This window comes from Sus scrofa, chromosome 14, assembly GCF_054392235.1.
Source record: "Sus scrofa isolate SSC_HxYL_T2T_F1_AM1 chromosome 14, Sscrofa_HxYL_maternal_Yorkshire_Landrace_v2.0, whole genome shotgun sequence".
Taxonomy (NCBI): Eukaryota; Metazoa; Chordata; class Mammalia; order Artiodactyla; family Suidae; genus Sus; species Sus scrofa.
In genome coordinates, this window is record NC_139396.1 from 82994786 (window position 1) to 83011633 (window position 16848).

Consider the following 16848-nt stretch of genomic DNA (forward strand, 5'->3'; position numbering starts at 1 on the left):
TCCATCCCTGGCCTTGCTCAGTGGGTGGGGGATCAGGCATTGCCATGAGCCGTGGGGTAGGTTGCAGATGTGGCTTGGATCCCACTTTGTTGTGGCTGTGGCGTAGGCCAGCAGCTGCAGCTCTAATTCGACCCCTAGCCTGGGAACTTCCATATGCTGCAGGGGAAGCCTTAAAAAAATAAAAATAAAAAAAGGAAAGAAAGAAAAGAAAACAGTATGTAGAGTCCTCAAAATACTAAAAATACAACTACCATACAACCTACTAATTCCATTTCTGGCCATTTATCTGAAGAAAATGAAAATATTAATTTAAAAATATATGTGTACTCCTATGTTCCCTGCAGCATCATTTACAATAGCCAAGATATGGAAGCTACCTAGGTATCCATCAATAAATGAATGGATAAAGAATATGTGGTATGGATGTGTGAATACTTATAAACGTCCACATATACACAATGAAATACCACTCGGCCATAGAAAAGAATGAAATCTTGGGAGTTACCATCATGGTGCAGCAGTTAATGAAAATGTCTAGCATCCATAAGGACACAGGTTAGATCCCTGGCCTTGCCCAGTGGGTTAAGGATCAGGCATATCCATGAGCTGTGGTGTAGGTCGCAGATGTGATTCGGATCTGGAGTTGTTGTGGCTGTGGTGTAGGCCAGCAGCTATAGTTCCGATTGGACCCCTAGCCTGCGAACCTCCGTGTGCTGTGGGTGCGGCCCTAAAGAAGAAGAAAACAAAACAAAACAAAACAAAACAAAAAAAAAAAAAGGAAAGCTTGCCATTTATATGACAACATGGATGTACCTAGAGAGTATTGTACTAAGTGTAGTAAGTCAGTCAGACTGAGGACGAAAAATACTGTATGATTTCACTTGTATCTGGAATCTAAAAAACAAAACAAATGAACAAATATAACCAAACAGAAACAGAGTCATAGATAAAGAGAACAAACAAGTGGTTGCCAGAGGCGAGGGTGGCACATGAAGGATAGAAATAGGTGAGGGAGATTAAGAGGCACAAACTTTCAGTCAATTAAAATAAATGAGTCACAGGTATAAAATGTACAGTGTAGGGAACACAGTCAATAATTGTGTAATATCTTCATATAGTAACAGATGACAACTAGACCTATCATGGTGATCCTTTTGAAACACAGAGAAATATAGAACCACTATGTTGTATACCAGGAACAATATTAAGTCAATTATCTTTCAAAAACTAACTCTAGAAAAAGAGATAAGATTTGTGGCTACTGGAGGTGGGGTGTAGGACTAGGGGAATTAGAAGAAGATAGGCAAAACCTACAAATATCCAATTATAAGATAAATAAGTAGTAGGAATATAATGTACAACATGATAAAAAATAACACTGTAGTATGTTATAAATGAAAGTTAAATAGCAAATCCTGAGTTCTCATCACAAGGAAAAAATTTTTCTTCTATTTCTTTAGTATTGTATCTGTATGAGATTATGGGTGTTCACTAAGCCTATTGAGATAATCATTTCATGATGTGAGTCAAATTATTATAACGTACACCTTAAACTTACACAGTGCTGTATACCAATTATATCTCAATAAAACTGGGAAATATTTTTTAAAATAAAGTACACAGCATACGAGTAGGCTATAGGCAAATACCACACCTTTTTATGTATGGAACTTGAGCATCTGTAGATTTTGATATCCATGGGAGGTCCTGGAACAAGTCCTCTACACGGATGGCTAAATATGGACAATTCTGCCCAAAGTGAAGCCAACTAAGAAATACACTTCCTGGAGTTCCCATCGTGGCGCAGTGGTTAATGAATCCGACTAGGAACCATGAGGTTGCGGGTTCGGTCCCTGCCCTTGCTCAGTGGGTTACCGGTCTGGCGTTGCCGTGAGCTGTGGTGTAGGTTGCAGACGCGGCTTGGATCCCGCGTTGCTGTGGCTCTGGCGTAGGCCAGTGGCTGCAGCTCTGATTGCACCCCTAGCCTGGGAACCTCCATATGCCGCTGGAGCGGCCCAAAGAAATAGCAAAAAGACAAAAAAAAAAAAAAAGAAAGAAAAAGAAATACAATTCCTCAAACTTCAATCCTCCATAATAGCATGTTGTTTCTTTTAAAGCAACTACTTAATTAAACATACCCTTAGTGCTCTAATTTAAAAATAAAGCATTCTCCATTTCAAAAACTGAAGAGGGACCTCCTGCTTGCTTACCTGTTTCTATTCTGCCTGGGCTGAGGGAGAGTCCTCCCATGTCTATCACCTATCTATTCACCTACAGAACCTTCTGGTGAGAGAATGTGGTAAGAAACATCCATATCTGCATTCCTATCTATCAAGTCGTCTTGCCATAGTTACACCTGTGCTAATCAAACTAGATCTTTATAGAAAAATACAAAAGGAAAATGAAGACTTAGTAGGGAAAACCAAAGCATTTTAAAAGTAAGCCACCAGGATGAACAGAATCACTGAAGAGTAAGGGGGGTGGGGTGTGCAAAAAATAAAGGGAAGTTTTAAAATATTCTAAATAGAATTCCCAAAGATATTCAAGAGAATATTGCTTTCACATAAAGTCAGAATAGCTGGCTATCAGAATCCATCACAGAGAAAAAAGAGTACTTGGAAATGTTCACATTTGCTTTATTGTGGAAATATAAGACAAATGCTCTCAAAAGGGTACTAGAAAAACAAATTTGACAATACAAAATGTATAAATTTCTTAAAACAAAAATCAGAAAAATAATGAAGAGTTTATAAAATATGAATGAATCCAAAAGATAAATACCACTCTAAAAGAAATTCCAGGACAGATCATGTAGATTAGAGAAAATAAAAAAAGAAATAACAGTGCATATGCCTGTAGAGATACATGAACCATCAGAGTTAAAGGACACACTGGGAGTTCCCATTGTGGCTCAGCGGGTTAAGAACCCAACTAGTATCCATGAGGATGCAGGTCCGATCCCTGGCCTTGCTCAGTGGATTAAGGATATGGCATTGCTCCAACTGTAGTGTAGGTGGCAGATGAAGTTCAGATTCCACAATTCTATGGCTGTGGCTGTGGCAAAGGCCAGCAGCTGCAGCTCTAATTTGACCCTAGCCTGGAAACTTCCATATGCTACAGGTGCAGTCCTAAAAGGGAAATAAATAAAGGACACACTGAATAAAAAGGAGGATTTCTGGAAAAAAGGTAAAAATGTATAGCTCAACCTGATAAAGATTCTGAAATCCAATTAAAAATTCTTAAATTTTTATGAAAGTAAACAAGCAATGACTGGCTACAAAGAAATGAAGATCAAACTGATACCTGATTCACCTTCAGCAAAAACCAGTAACAGAAGGGAATGGAGAGAGATGCTAACAATTTTCTGAGGGTAACTTTTTTCTCCCCAGAATTATATCACCAGCCAAACAGCCATTCATACAACAAAGAAAGATAAGTATATGATAAAATTAAAAAGCGCATATTCTTGAACCCATTTTACAAAATATTCCAGAATGTACTCTATCAATATAACAAAACCAAGAAAGAGAAATACATAACACAAGATGTAATTTAGAATGTGAGTGAATGGTATTAACTAGTTTCTGATAAAGCCAGAGAAGACAGTTATTGAGGTTGTAAATGGAAGGGTAGTGGTTTAATGAACAGGTGGCATAAGACTGTGAACTTCCTAAGGAAGTACATGTACCTTAAGTATTCCTCCATAATGACCATGGACAATGCCACATGCTGAGGACTCAGAGACTGAGATGACCTGAAATATGAGAAGTGGCATAGCTCCATCAATCAACTGAGAAGCTAAAGTTATATAGATAAGTTCACCAATAGGCAACCTAAAATGAGATGATAAAATCTTCAATAAAAGACAAAACGACAAGTCCACTGTCATTTATTGCAGTGGACTCAAACTCAGGTACAATGTCTCAACCATTTACAGTGTTCCCTGAACACTTCATCTACCTTCCACATATAACCTTTTGTTTACTACCATTCATCAGCTCTAAAATGATATAAAAGAACTGTTGGAATTATATGAGCTAATAAGTCACCTGAAGGGCTTCACACATGACAATACTTAAATTACAGCTTTTCTATATAGCTCAAGAACTACTGTAGATTACCTTTGATATTGGGACAACAAAATAACCTGAATACTTATATGGACGTCTAAATCATTAGCACTTAATTTCTGAAAAATGAAAAATTTTAATATTCAAAATGTAAAAAATATTAGAATTATTTCTATAAAACATGGAGGAGGAGTAAACACTTGCAAAAAAATTACATCTTGTAATTATCATTTTGCAATAAATACAAATGAAAAATTACATTGTATACCTGAAATGAACAAAATACTGCAAATCGACTATGCTCTAACAAAAAAATAAAAATAAAAAAAAATTAAATCATAGACAAAAAAAGTCAGCCCAAGCAGAAAACAGTGGGCACTGCTCATAAACATTTTAAGGCAAAAGAAAAGCCCACAGGTACTTGGGCAAAAGATTACAGTAGAGACATATAATAGATCATCTAAAGCCTGGGGGAGAAACTGGGGAGAGAGTTTCTTCTTTGAGAGATTAAGATAACCAAAAGTACTATGTACACTAGGGAAATCAGAGTCATACAAATACCCAGGACAAAATGCATGTCTGGAGAAGACCTCAGAAGACCTAAGCTTTCACTTCTAACTGATCTCTACACTCAGTGAAAGTAGGATGTGAAGACTAGAGTAAGTGAACATGGACTTGCTAAGTCCTAAAGAACAAGCCCAGCACAGAGCCAATTTGAAAAGACTGGGAAAGTTGTGGTTTGGAAGAGGTCTTTAGTTTTTGTTTTATCCCAGTCTTCAAGGAAAAGTCTGTCAAAACACTAACTGAACACAAACTAAAGGAACAGAGAATTCAGTGACCACCCATGACAAGAAATACAAACTTTGCAAATATAAAAGGAGTTTGGAAAAGTCACACAGATAACTGTAGCCTTCAAAAATCAAGAATAGAAAATTTGGGGAAAGGCAAGAAAATAATTTCTAACATTACAACATTATAATACACAAATGTGCAGTTTCAACAACAACAAAAATCACAAAGCATACAAAGAAACAAAGTATGGCTCAATCAAAGGAAAATATAAATTGACATAAATGTCCCTGAGTAATACTAGAGATTGAACTGCCTAAATAAACAAAGACTTTAAATAACTGTATTAAATATGCTTAAAAAGCTAAAAGAAACCATAAAAAATGTAACCTGGAACCTGGAAAAAATTTATGAAGCAAATAAGAATATCAATAAAGAGAAATTATAATAAAGAACCAAATAGAAATTCTGAAACTGAAAAGTATGATAACTGAAATGAAAATCTCACTAGAGGGCAGAAAAGAACCATATAACTTTAAGGAAGGACAACTGAAATTACCAAGTCTGAGAGGCAGAGCAAAAAAGAATGAAGAAAAACAGGACACATTCAAGCAGAAAAATATTATGAGCTGCAGGAGAAAGAACATAAGAGAAGAGACAGTAAAAAATATTGCAGAAATAATGTCCCCCAATTCCTCAATTTGAGGAAACATATGAATCTATACATTAAAGAAAATGGAAGAATGCCAAGTAGGATAAACTCAGATACATTCATTAATACACATTATAATCAAACTCACAAAGACAAAGAATCTTATAAGCAATGAGATCCTGCTCTATAGCACTGGAAACTATATCTAGTCACTTATGATGGAGCATGATAATGTGAGAAGAAAGAATGTGTACATGTGTGTGTCACTGGGTCACCATGCTGTACAGTAGAAAATGACAGAACACTGTAAACCAGCTGTAATGGAAAAAATAAAAATCATTATTAAATAAAAGAAAAAGAATCTTGAAAGCTATAAGAGAAAAGCAACTCATCAAATAAAAGAGATCCTCGTTAAGATTGGTAGCAGTTTCCTTTGGAGGTCAGAAAGCACTGGGTTGATATGTTGATAAGATTGGTAGCAGAAACTTTGGAGGTCAGAAAGCACTGGGTTGATATGTTCCAAGTGCTGAAAGGAAAAAAAAAAAAAAAAAGCAAACCTGTCAAGAAAAAATTCTATACCCCAAAAAAATGTCTTTTAAAAATGAAGGTATTTTCAGATAAACATAAGGCAAGGGAGTTCATTACCATTATCCCTTGTTCTGCAAGAAATGCTAGAGAGATTCCCAGACTGAAATGAAAGGATGTAAGTCAGTTAACTCAGAACCATAAAAGAAAAAAATTGACAGAACACTGTAAACCAGGTATAATAGAAAAAATAAAAATCATTATAAAATTAGAAAAAAAAGAAAAGACTTTCAGTAAAGATAACCATATAAGTAAATGTAAACACCAACTTATTTATTTTTATTTATTTATTTATTTATTTATTTTGCTCTTTAGGGCCGCACTTGTGGCAAATGCAGGTTCTCAGGCTAGGGAGGTTGAATCAGTGCTACAGCTATAGGCCTACACCATAGGCACAACTTGGGATTCAAGCCGTGTCTGCAACCTACACCACAGCTCATGGCGATGCCAGATCCTTAACCCACTGAGCAAGGCCAGGGATTGAACCTGCATCTTCATGGATACTACTTAGATTAGTTTTCACTAAGCCACGATGGGAACTCTCTAATGATATTTTATTCGGGGTTGTAACTCCACTTTTAATTCACTGTATGATTTCAAAGACGTATGCATGTGAAATAACTATGTTACTGAAAACAAAATTTGTAAAAGTGCGCTTTGGGAAAGCAACAACACAGTAGGGGTAGAAACAAAGCATATTAAACAGGTTTTGCATATCAATTTAAAATTATTATAGAGAGCCTCCTTTCCTGCCTGCCTGCATCTCTCACAAGTGTCCTATCTTAATAAATCTATTTCTTGCCTATCACTTTGTCTGTTGCTGAATTCCTTCTGTGCTGAAGCAAAAAGAACCTGAACCTCAGTGAGTCCAGACACCAGCACAGAAGAAATTGTGACATCTTAAATTGGGAGATCATCTAAAATAAAATGTTGTATGAAAAAAGCTACACAGAGAGAGAGGATTAAGATGGCAGAATAGAAGGACTGGAGCTCAACTTCTCTCCTAAAAACAACAAAATTCACAACTAAAGGCTGAGCATTCTTCACCCAAATGGACCGGAAACCTTAAAAAAGATACCCTAACTCCAGAAGAAAAAGAGGAGGACACATCAAGAGGTAGGAGGGGTGATTTCGTGATATAAACAACCTCATACCTCTGGGGTGGGAAGCTCCACAGACTGAAAACTAACTGGTTCACAGAAACTCACCCACAGGAGTGAGAGTTCTGAGCCCCACATCAAACCCTCACGTGTGGGGATCTGGCACTGGGAGAAAGAGCCCCTGGAGCATCTGGCACTGAAGGCCAGTGGGGCTTGTGCGCAGGAGCTCCATGGGACTGGGGGAAACGGAGACCCCATTCTTAAAAGGCGCACACGGACTTTCACGTGCACTGGGTCCCAGGGCAGAGCGGGGTCTCCATAGGAATCTGGGTCAAACCTGACTGCAGTTCTTGGAGGACATCCTGGGAAAACAGGGGTGAATGTGGCTTGTTGTGAGGGATGGACATTGAAAGCAAAGCTCTCGGGAATATTCAGCAGCAGTGCCTTTCTCTGGAGGTGGCCATTTTGGGAAAATCTGGCCCCACCCATCAGTCAGTGCTGAGAAGCCCCAGGACAAACAACAATCCAGGTGGGACCACAGCCCCACCCCTCAGTAAACAGGCTACCTAAAGACCCCTCAGGCACACAGCTGCCTCTAATCCCATCCAGAGACTAAGCCCCACCCACCAGAGGGATCAGAATCAGCTCCTCCTACCAGGGGGCAGGCATCAGCCCCTCCCATCAGGAAGCCTACAGCAAGCCCCCCATACGGACTTCAGCCACAGGGGGGCAGACACCAGAAGTAAGAGAGGCTACAACTCTATTACCTGTAAAAAGGTCACCACACCAAAAACCTATAAAAATGAAAAGACAGAGAACTATAACTCAGATGAGGGAGAAAGGAAAAGCCCCAGAAAACCAGCAAAGCGATGAGGAGATTCTCAGCCTCCAGGAAAAAGACTTTAGACTGCTGATGCTGAAGATGATGCAAGACATTGGACATAAACTGGAGGCAAAGATGGATAACTTACAGGAAACACTGAGCAAAGAGATACAAGATATAAAACTTAAACCAGAAGAGATGCAAAATACAATAACCGAAATAAAAAATCCACTCGAAGCAGCTAACAGCAGAATACAGGAGGCAGAAGAACGAATAAGCGAGGTGCCGGACAGATTAGTGGAAATTACGGGTGCAGAACAAGAAAGAGAAAAAAGATTGAAAAGAAATGAAGAGAATCTCAGAGAACTCTGGGACAATGTTGAACACACACCAACATCCGTGTTATAGGGGTGCCAGAAGGAGAAGAGAGAGAGAAGGGGACAGAAAAAATATTCCAAGAGGTAATAGCCAAAAACTTCCCTCACATGGGAAAGGAACCACTCACTCAAATCCAGGAAGCACAATGAGTACCATACAAAATAAACCCAAGGAGGAATACCCCGAGACACATACTAATCAAACTGACCAAAACTAAAGACAAAGAGAAAATCTTGAAAGCAGCTAGGGAAAAGAAACAAATAACATACAAGGGAACCCCAATAAGGTTATCGGCAGATTTTTCAACAGAAACTCTGCAGGCCAGAAGGGAGTGGCATGATGTACTTATCGTGATGAAAGGAAAAAACCTCCAACCAAGATTACTCTACCCAGCAAGGCTCTCGTTCAGATTTGAGGGAGAAATCAAAACCTTCACAGATAAGCAAAAGCTGAGAGAATTCAGCAACACTAAACCAGCCTTACAACAAATATTAAAGGAACTTCTCTAGGCATAAAAGAAAAGACAGCAACAGGAAAAAAAAATTCCACAAATGACAAGGCTCACCAGTAAAGATGTATTTCGTATACAGTAAAGATACAAAATCATCCATGCAAAATTATACCACCAAAATCGGAAAACATGAGAAGAGGTGGGTACAAATGCAGGACACTGGAGATGAACTTGTTATTAAGAGAACAACAACTTGAAACAATCTCATATACATATAGCCTCTTATATCAAAACTTCAGAATAACTGCAAACCAAAAATATACAATTGATACACAAACAAGGAATCTCTGGAGAAGAAATATATCTCATAGTAAATACGTGCATAATCCACCATGAAGGGGGTCATTTGACATCATTCTTGGGATGCTGAAGTCTTAGATCTGATTCTGATTTCCTCTCCATCAAAGAATTTATGATAATTATAATTAAATAATGCAACTGTACAATTAAATAATACAGTTCTATAATTGTATTATTAATAACCATTTCTCTCCATGGTACAATGTAAGGTCTATAATGTCTTGTTTATCACATCACCTAGAATGGTGTAATGCCTATATTGAAGAATCAATAAGATGTAACAAATTGTGAGGACATATTTAAATAGTTACACTGTTTTTTAACCAATTTATGCATTTTATATTTTACTTATTTTCAGAGGGTGTATTATTTTTGTTATTCTTACCAGTTATTCTTTTTATTATGCTGTATAAAATATTTAATGGTATATAAGGCTTTCTTCTTTATAAATTTTAGTTGCATAATATATGCAATTTTAATATAATGCTAATTTTTAAAGAAAAATTGAAATGTAATAGATAATACTAAATAGTAAAGATGAAAGCCATACAAAATGGGATAAAGCATAGAATAAATTTCCTATATGTCTCAGCATATATTTTCCATTTCACTTCTCCAGAGGGAGTCACTTAATCTCTTTCTTAAGATCCATGATATAATAATCTGTGTGAATGTAATTGTTTAAATATATGTATTTTATTCTGTAAAAAATAAAAATAGAGTGCCTCATTAGTATTGGCTCAAATAGGGATTCATTTAGTATCATTCTCAGGAATACCTGCATTTCGGTTACTGGGTCCTCACATTGAAAGTGTATAAGGATTGTATTTTGGTTTCAATAAAAGGTCCACTTTTCATTTAAAAAAATGAAAAAAAAGCTACACAAAAGTATGATGAATGATGGTCTGAACTAAGAGTATATTTTTTTAAAGCAAAGGTTATATTGAAGACTTTTGCATCATACAGTCAACTTGCTCATTGTAAACAGGAGATTTTGGATTTGAACAATCTGGTTCATGTCTTAAGGTGATCAATATCACCAGAAAAATCATTGCATTCTCCATGGTGTTGATAATCACACATAGCCTTGTCCTTATTAGTCATTTAATTATTTTGATGCCACAATGACTCCAGTCTTTGAGTTTAAGAATACCTGCTTTTTTGCAAAGAAATTTTCAAAATTTCAAAGGTATATTTTCCAATTAGTACTGTACTTTGAGTCACTCTACAAAGTGTGTTAAACCTGCCTCAAGTTTTCAATCTTACGGCATCTCTGTGACATCTCCTGCAGTTGAACTAGTGCTCAGAGACCACAGGAGATCAATGATTAAAGTCTCTGTATTTGTATGTGCCAGGATTTCCTCTGCATAAATCCCTGGACCCAGGCCTTCCAAGATAATTGGATTTTCCCATTTTCCCTCAGCATCTACTCTAGGAAAGAAAATTGATTGGATTACAGTGAAAACCAAAGAGACAGTAGAGAAGCAATCAGCTCCTGGCCCTTTTTCTTACACTTGAACTCTGGTCCTATCCTTTAAACTTGATATGTGATTTTAGATCTCAACTTTCACCCTGGTACTCTTTAAAGACTCTGGCCAGATTTTTCACTTAATTTTCTCAATCCTTGTTGACTTAGGTTTGAGAGACTATCTTCAATCTTGCTTGGGGACAAAAAAGTGACCTGGTCCTCCGAAGGGCAATACTTAAATGGAAGATAATTGATAAGAAAGAAAGAAGAAGAGTTATGAGAAATTGCTGAGAATGGAGTTTAAGAGTCTTTGTTCTGATGTCATTGGAGGTCATCTCTGAGGAAGTGTATTCATCAGGCTGGTTATGTGAATAGGCTTTAGTAGGCATTTAGTGGACAAAGGTCAGATGAAGTAATGACTTATTTTGCAATATTTGTCTGAATCTTACTTCTCTGATACTTCAGCCTATCTTGCTCAAGAGTTTTCTCTGCCACAAGCCACTTTGTATACTTAAGTGACTTTAGAGTATTTTTGATCGTGGCCACATTATACCTTTGGAGTGAAGTGTCAGGTATGTATGTTTGTTTGTTTTCTATCTATATACAACCTATCAACCTAAAAAAATAAAAAATAAATAAAATTATTATAAATTTTATATGGTAATACATATCCTTATGATAGGCACTAAGAAGCTATATAAATTATATATACAAAAGGAAATGAGAAGGAAATCAAATCAGTGAACTACAAAAAAAATCAATTTAAAACAAAGGAAAGCAGTAATGGGCAAATTAGGGACAAAAATGGTATAAAACATATAAAAATGAAACAACACAATTATATATGTTTTCCCTTATGAATAATTAGTTTAACTGTAGATGGATTAAACTGGGCAATTAAAAAGCAGAGATTGGCAGACTAACAAAAACATCATGATCCAACTATATGTTGTCCATAAGAGAATCGTTGTAGATCCAAAGTCACAGTAAGTTCAAAGTAAAAGGATGGAAAAAGAACCATGCAAACAAACAGTAACCAAAAGAGTGCTGGATAGCTGTATTAATATAAAAAATGCACTAAGTCATAAAGAAAGACATTATATTTGGAAAAGGGTTAATTCATAAAGAAAATACATCAATCAAAAATATATATGGACCAAAGAAATGGGAACCAAAATATATGTAGCAAATGTTGACAGACTCGAAGGGAGAAGAAGAGTTCTATGTCAATAGGTGGGGACCTCAATACCCCACTTCAATTAATGAATAGAACATCTAGATAAAAGGTCAATAAGAAAGAGACAAGATGGCAGAATAGAAGGTCTTGAGCTCATCTCCTCTCACAAAAACTCCAAAAGCACAACTAACTGCTGAACAACCACTGACAAAAAAAACCCCAAAAAACTAGATCCTACAAAAAAAGATATTCTAAATCCAAAGACAAATAAGCCACAACAAGACAGTAAGAGGGGTGCTTTCATGATGTAATCAAACCCCATACCCACTAGGAGGGCAACCAACAACCTGGAAAATGATTATTTCACAAAGATTCTCCCACAGAATGAGAGTTCTGAGACCCACATCAGGTTCCCCAGGCTGAAGGTCTGTCACTGAGAGAAGCCCCCAAAGTATTTGGCTTTGAAGTCCCAGCAGGGCTTGAGTGCAGGACTCCACAGGACTGAAGGAAACAGAGATTCCACTCTTGGAGGATGCACACAAGATTTCACATGCAGTAGGACACAGAGTAAGGTAGTTACGGCTCCATGGGATCCTGGGCCAGACCTACTTGAGGTTCTTGTAACTGTCTTCTGGGGAGGCAGCGGTTGGTTGTGCTCACTGTGGGGGTAGGACACTGGAGGCAGAGGTTCTAGAGAATATTAATCAGTGTGAGATCTATTGGAGGTCATCATACTGGCACAACATGGCCCCAAACAACACCATGCAGTCTCCACGGATGGGATGCCTCAGGGAAAACAACCAACACCATATGAACATACTGCCATCCATCATCAGACAGGCTTCCCAAAGTCATCCTGAGCACAGATCCACATCTAAACACACCCCATGACACAGCCCTGCCTACCAGAGGGATAGGACCTAGCTCCACACACCAATGGGCAGGCACCAGGGAGCCTGCACAAGCCCCTGGATCAATCTCACCCATTATGGGGCAGACACCAGAAGCAACAGGGGATACAATCCTGTCACCTAAATGACAAACACCACAAACAGAAAGTTAGGCAAAATAAGATGGCAGAGAAATATGCTCCAGATGAAGGAACAGAATAAAACCCCAGAAGAACAACTAAGTGAAGTGGAGATAGGCAATCTACCAAAAAAAGAATTCAGAGTAATGAGAGTAAGGATGACCTAAGTTATCAAAAAAAGAATAGAGGCACAGACAGAGATGATATAAGAAAAGTTTAATAAAGAGCTAGAAGATTTAAATAACAAACGGAGAAAAAAACAATAACTGAAATGAAAAATACACTAGAAGGAATCAACAGGAGAATAAATGAGGCAGAAGAATGAATAAGTGAGCCGGATGACACATTGACGGAAATCACTGCTGCAGAAAAAAGTAAAAAAAAAGGGGGGGGAAGAAAAAAAAAAGAAATGAGGACAGTCTAGGAGAACTCTGGAACAACAAGAAGATGAGTGAGAGAGAAAGTGCCTGAGAAAATATTTGAAGAGATAATAGCCAAAGCTTCCCTAACATAGGAAAGGAAAGACCCACTCAACTCCAGGACACACAAAGAGCCCCATAAGGAATAAACCCAAGGAGGAACATGCTGAAACACGTGTCAATCAAATAGACAAAAATTAAAGACAAAGAGAAAATATCAAAAGCAACAAGGAAAATGCAACAAAGAACAAAAATGAACCTCCATAAGGTTATCAGCTGATTTTTCAGCAGAAACTCTGCAGGCCAGAAGGGAGGGGCATGATATATTTAAAGTGATGAAGGGGAAAAACCTCCAACCAAGAATATTCTATCCAGCAAGGCTCTTGTTCGATTCAATGGAGAAATCAAAAGCTTTACAGATAAGCAAAATCTGAGAAAATTTGGTGCAGCCAAACCAGCTTTACAACAAATGCTAAAGGAATCCTGTAAGTGAAAAAGAAAAGGCCACAGCCAGAAAAAAGAAAATTATGATAAGAAGGAAAGCTCACTGGTTAAAAACAACAACAACAACAAAAGCAACTATATACAGTAAAAGTAGGAAACCATCAACACACAATTATGATATCAAATCCAGCAGTTGTGAGAAAAGAAGAGTACGAATGCAGGATACTAGGATTGCATTTGAAATTAAGAGACTGCCAACTTAAAACAACATTCTGTATATATAGAGACTGCTATATCAATACTACATGGTAACTGCAAGTCAAAAAACTACAATACACACAAAAGAGAAAAAAAATCAATCCAAACATAATACTAAAGATGGGCATCAAATCACAAGAGAACAAAAGAGGAAGGAAAGAAAAAGGACCTACAAGAACAAATCCAAAATAATTAACAAAATGACAATAAGTATATGTCAATAATTACCTTCAATGTAAATGGATTAAATGTTCCAATCAAAGGACACAGATTGGCTGAATGGATACAAAAACAAGACCCATATATATGCGGTCTATAAGAAACCCACTTCAGACCTATAGACACATACAGACTGAAAATTAGTGGATGGCAGATGGTATTCCATGTGGATAGAAATCAAAAGAAAGATGGAGAGGCGATACTCATATTAGACAAAATAGGCTTTAAAATAAAGATTGGAACAAGAGACAAGAGAGACACTACATAATGATCAAGGGATCAATCAAAGAACAAGATGTAGCAATTGTAAATATATATGCACCCAACATAGGAGCACTTCACTATATATGGCAGATGCTAACCATAATAAAGGTAGAAAGTGAAAGTAACACAATAATAATGGGAGACTTTAACACCCCACTTACATCAATGGAGAGATCATCCAGATAGAAAATCAATAAGTGAACAGAGGCCTTAAATGACACATTAGATCAGATGGACTTAACTGATATTTATAGAACATTCCATGACAAAGGAGCAAAATACCCATTCTTCCCAAGTGCATGGAACATTCTCCAGCATAGACCATATACTGGGCCACAAAGCAACCCTTGTTAAATTTAAGAAAATTGGGTACCCTGGTGGCTTAGTGGGTTAAGTATCTGGCATTGTCCCTGCTGTGACAATGATTGCTGCTACAGCAGAGGTTCTACCCCTGGCTCAGAATTTCCACATACTGCAGTAAAAAATTTTTAAGGTATTTTATTTTGAGAAAATTTAAGAACTTTAAGCTTTGGTTAATTTAATAAAACTGAAATCATCAAGCAACTTCCAATAACACTATGAGATTAGTATCAATTACAAAAAAATTGTAAAGAATATAAACATGGGCAGGATAAACAATTTTCTACAAACAACCAATGGATCACTGAAGAAATCAAAGAGGAATTCAAAAAATACTACAGAAAAAGGAAAATGAACACACAATGATCCATAACATATAGGAAAAAGCAAAAGCAGTTCCCAGAGAGAAATTTATAGCAATACAAGCCTACCTCAGAAAACAAGGACAATCTCAAATCAACAACCTAACCTTACACTTAAAGCACCTAAAGAAAGAAGAAGAAACAAAACCCCAAGTTAGCAGAAGGAAAGAAATCATAAAGATCATAGCAGAAATAATGAAACTAAGATGAAGAAAACAATAGAAAAGATCAATGAAATTAAAAGCTGGTTGCTGGGAAAGATCAACAAAACTGATAAACCTTTAGCCAGACTCATAAGGTAAAAAAGGGAGAGGATTCAAATCAATAAAATTAGAAATGAAAAAGGAAAAATTTCAACTGACACCAGAGAAATACAAAGGATCATAAGAGACTACTAAACAACTACACGCCAATAAATGGGACAACCCAGAAGAAATGGACAAATTCTTACAAAGGTACAATCTTCCAAGACTGAGCCAGGAAGAAATAGAAAATATGAACAGACCAGTCACAAGTACTGAAATTGAAGCTGTAATTTAAAAACTTCCAACAAACAAAAGTCTGGGACCAGATGACTTCATAAGCAAACTGTATTAAACATTTAGAGGAGTTAACACCTATTCTTTTGAAGCTCTTCCAAAAAACTGCAGAGGAAGGAACACTCCCAAACTTATTCTGTGAGGCCACCATAAGCCTGATACCAAAACCAGAAAAAGATATCACAAAAAAAGAAAATTATAGGCCAATTTCACTGATGAATATAGATGCAAAAACCTCAACAAAACACAAGTAAACCCAAGCCAACAATACATTAAAAGGGTCATATACCATGATAAAGGGATTTATCCCAGAGATGCAAGAATTCTTCAATATGTGCAAGTCAATCAATGTGATACACCATGTTAACAAATTAAAAATGAAAACCATAGGATTATCTCAACAGATGCGGAAAAAGCCTTTGACAAAATCTGACACCCATTTATTATAAAACCCTCCAGAAAATGGGCATAGAGGGAAGCTAACTCAACATAGTAAAAGCCATATATGACACATCCACAGACAACATCATTCTCAATGGGGAAAAGCGTAAAAAAAAATTCCCAGTAAGATCAAGAACAGGACAAGGATGTCCACTCTCATCACTTTCATTCAACATTGTTTTGGAAGTCCCAGTCATGGCAATCAGGGAAGAAAAAAATAAAAGGAATCCGAATTGGAAAGGAAGAAGTAAAACTGTCACTGTAAATGACATGACACTATAGAGCATCCTAAACATGCTACCAGAAAACTACTAGACCTCTTCAATGAATCTGGTAAAGTTGCATGATACAAAATTAATACATAGAGATCTCTTACATGTCTATACGCTAATGATGAAAGATAAAAAGAAATTAAGGAAATGATCCATCCTATTTACCTTTACATCAAAAAGAATAAAATACTTAGGAATAAACCTACCTACAGAGGCAAAAGACCTATACTCCAAAAACTGTAAGATGCTATTGATAGAAATCAAAGATGACAGAAATGTATGGAAAGCTATACCATGTTCTTAGATTGAAAAAATCAATACTGTCAAAATGACTATCCTACCCAAGGCAATCTATAGATTCAATGCAATCCTATCAAATTACCAATG

The 16848-nt window shown here is 36.8% G+C and overlaps 1 protein-coding gene across 9 annotated transcripts in view; it reads right to left on the minus strand.

The window, feature by feature from the left end:
- The window catches only part of LOC100152623 (zinc finger protein 37A), a 130679-nt gene that overhangs the window by 93251 nt on the left and 20580 nt on the right, over positions 1 to 16848 (minus strand). For 5 of the 9 annotated variants that reach the window (XM_084996982.1, XM_084996983.1, XM_021072371.2 and 2 more), the window contains exon 3: positions 3689 to 3754. The exons of the other annotated variants lie outside the window; for them this stretch is intronic. In XM_084996982.1, the coding sequence (XP_084853108.1) occupies positions 3689 to 3754 (66 nt within the window). The remainder of the gene's footprint in view (positions 1 to 3688; positions 3755 to 16848) is intronic. 9 annotated transcript variants of the gene reach the window in all.